This window comes from Babylonia areolata, chromosome 31, assembly GCF_041734735.1.
Source record: "Babylonia areolata isolate BAREFJ2019XMU chromosome 31, ASM4173473v1, whole genome shotgun sequence".
In the NCBI taxonomy this organism is placed as follows: Eukaryota; Metazoa; Mollusca; class Gastropoda; order Neogastropoda; family Buccinidae; genus Babylonia; species Babylonia areolata.
The window spans coordinates 13853510-13856622 of record NC_134906.1 but is presented as its reverse complement, the minus strand read 5'-3'; the positions used below and the strand labels follow the sequence as shown (position 1 = coordinate 13856622).

General features: G+C 54.9%; 1 protein-coding gene across 1 annotated transcript; it reads right to left on the bottom strand.

Annotated features, from left to right (window-relative positions):
* Positions 1-1479: 1479 nt before the first annotated feature.
* Positions 1480-2670, bottom strand: LOC143275809 (uncharacterized). The gene has a single exon (XM_076580087.1). It carries the CDS (start codon positions 2668-2670, stop codon positions 1480-1482), a length of 1191 nt encoding a protein of 396 aa, XP_076436202.1.
* Between the last annotated feature and the right edge of the window lie 443 nt (positions 2671-3113).

Sequence of the window (3113 nt, the reverse complement as noted above, 5' to 3'; positions counted from 1 at the left end):
CCTCTGGGAACGCCACTGGGTACAGCAGCCAGGACCTTCACCTTTCTCCAAACCCTCCCCCCTCCCTGAACGTCAAAACAACTGCTAGGACCGACCCCCCCCCTACCCCCCCTCCTCCTCCCTCTGGAACAGCAGAAGAACAGCCAGGATTTCAACCCCCCTTCAGACAGCTAGGATCCCTCCACAAACACACACACCACGCCCCCTCAACCCCCCAGCCCTACTGTGAAACGCCAGAAGAACAGTCAGGACTCCCGCCCCCCCCGCCCCCCCCCCCCCACACACACACACACCCACCCCACGCCCCCTCAACCCCCCAGCCCTACTGTGAAACGCCAGAAGAACAGTCAGGACTCCCGACCCCCCCCCCCTCCTCCCCCCCCCCCCACACACACACACCCTCGCAATGCCAGAAGACTTCATTCTCCTTCGGACAGCCAGGAATCCCCCCTCCCCGCCCCCCTCCCTTCCCCCCACCACCCACCCCCTCCCATACACACACACACATGGGATGCAAGAAGTACAGCCAAGTCACTCACCAGAAGAACAGCATCACCCTTCTTCCTCTTCTTCTAGCACATCCTCCTCCTTCGCCAGAAAAAAAACAGGACATCACTCTCCCTCAGACACCCAGGATTCTACATCCCTGGAACGCCAGAAGAACAGCCAGGACCCTACCCATACTGGAACAGCTAGGACATCACCCTTAATTCAGTCAGGAACTCCCCCCCCCCCCCCCAACCCCCTCCAACCTCATCCGGAACGCCAGAAGAACAGCCAGGACTTCACTCCCCTTCAGTCAGCCAGGACTTCACTCCCCTTCAGTCAGCCAGGACTTCACCCCCCTTCAGTCAGCCAGGACTTATCTCCCCTTCAGTCAGCCAGGACTTCACCCCCCTTCAGTCAGCCAGGACTTCACCCCCCTTCAGTCAGCCAGGACTTATCTCCCCTTCAGTCAGCCAGGACTTCACTCCCCTTCAGTCAGCCAGGACTTCACCCCCCTTCAGTCAGCCAGGACTTCACCCCCCTTCAGTCAGCCAGGACTTATCTCCCCTTCAGTCAGCCAGGACTTCACTCCCCTTCAGTCAGCCAGGACTTCACCCCCCTTCAGTCAGCCAGGACTTCACCCCCCTTCAGTCAGCCAGGACTTCTCCTTCGAATGCCAGACGGCCCTCTAACCCAGTACAGAACAAGCATCCCAAACTCCCAATTCCTCGAACAATGCGGTCTCCATGGAACCAAGACACAGGCCTTGAACAACTTGACCTTGACACCTGGCACGATTTCACTGTAAAGCACTGCGATTGCTAAGCGTATTTCAATGCGTCGTCCTGTTGCACTGAAGTCAAATGTAATGTGTGTAAAGAAACTGTTGATGAGGATGACGTTTCAATACAACTTTCGATGCAATGGAGAGAGAGAGAGAAAAAAAAAATCGACCCTAAGGGCGTCAGCCAACAAGTCTTCAGACTCGCCTCACTACTTTTCTTTCTTCCTGCCCAGACAGCTGCACTGACAACACATCTCCCTCAACGTTTCCTTGTACTTGGTGCCCAGGAAACAGTAGACGAAGAAGTTGAAGGAAGCGTTGATGTAGGAGAACAGCTCGAAGAAACTGACCATGAGGTTGAAGGCGTTGTAGTAGCGGCCCTGGAGACTCATGTCCGGCACGAACAGCAAACACACGCCCAGCGCCAACACCGGAGTGGAACAGATGACGTAGAGCACAGAAACGCCGATGAGCATGCGCGTGAGAGCCACCTCACGTGACGACATGGTGGCCGATGACGTCTGCTCCCTCCACGCCGCCATTTTCCTCAGCCTGATGAAAGTGAGGCTGGTGGTGGCTGACACGACGGAGATGTAGATCCCTGGCAAAAGCAGACTGGCCAGGAGCCCCGTGATGATGTCGACCATCTCCTGGTGCTGGGTGTAGAACTTACTGGGGTAGATCTTCTTGGAGGAGGTGTTGGTCACGGGGTCGAACACGCAGGCCGTGGCCCAGCGACTGGTTCCGATGTACATCATGCCCAGCAGCAGCACGGCGGCCACCGCCAGAACGACGCCTGTCGTCTTCGTCTTCAGGATGGTCTGCGAGCGGAGAGGGCTGAACACGCACAGGCACCTCTCACAGGCGATCACCATGGAGAAGAAGCCCGACACCCAGTTAAAACCACGGATGAACATCAGATGGTTGTTGACCACGAGCTCGAACACCGGCCCGACTCCCGGACCGGCACGGGTGAACTGGGAATAGATCTTGTCCATGTTTAAGATGAAGGAGTGCAGCATGTAGAGCGAGTCGGCCAGCGAGAGGGAGAAGAGGCACAGGTTGATGCGCTCCTTGAGGCCCTGCTTGCAGAACACGATCATGTTGAGGACGTTGCAGGGGGCGCTGATGGAGAACAGGATGGGCAGGAACAGCACGGCCACCGCCGTGTCCACCGCCACCTCCACCTCCCGACTGATGAGGTTGTCCGGGTTGTCCCAGGGGATGAAGGCCCCGGGCTTCACGGACAGCACCACGCAGCCTTCAGGAGCACGTGCAGCGTCCGTGCGATTCCCCGCAACAACCCCGGGGGGCATCGTTTGGTTGTCAGCTTCTGGAAAGTTCTCAGCGTCAGCGACTGTTGTTGCTGTTGCTTCCTCCATCACCACTCCCACCACCATCTTCGTCGTGTCTGTCAAGGTCTGTCCGTCACCTGTTGTGACTCGCAAAGTGTGGGCGTGGGATCAGTTCCACTGACCAATCAGCGTTCAAGCTGTGAAGATGGACGGATCCAGGAGACCATGAATTGTTTTTGCACGTTTAGATGAAGAATCTTCTTCAGTTTGGGAAATCGAATTTAACTTTTATTATATATATATATATTTTAAATCCTTCCAAAAATCTTTAACTTCCAGAAAGAATGAAGGTGTTGGTGTTCGATTCCTGCTGTAAGACAGTATGATGCTGGTTTTCTTTTCACATTGCATATATATCTACACACACACACACACACACACACACACACACACACACACACACACACACACACACACACACACACATAATTATATATATATATATATATATATATGTGTGTGTGTGTGTGTGTGTGTGTTGTGTTGTT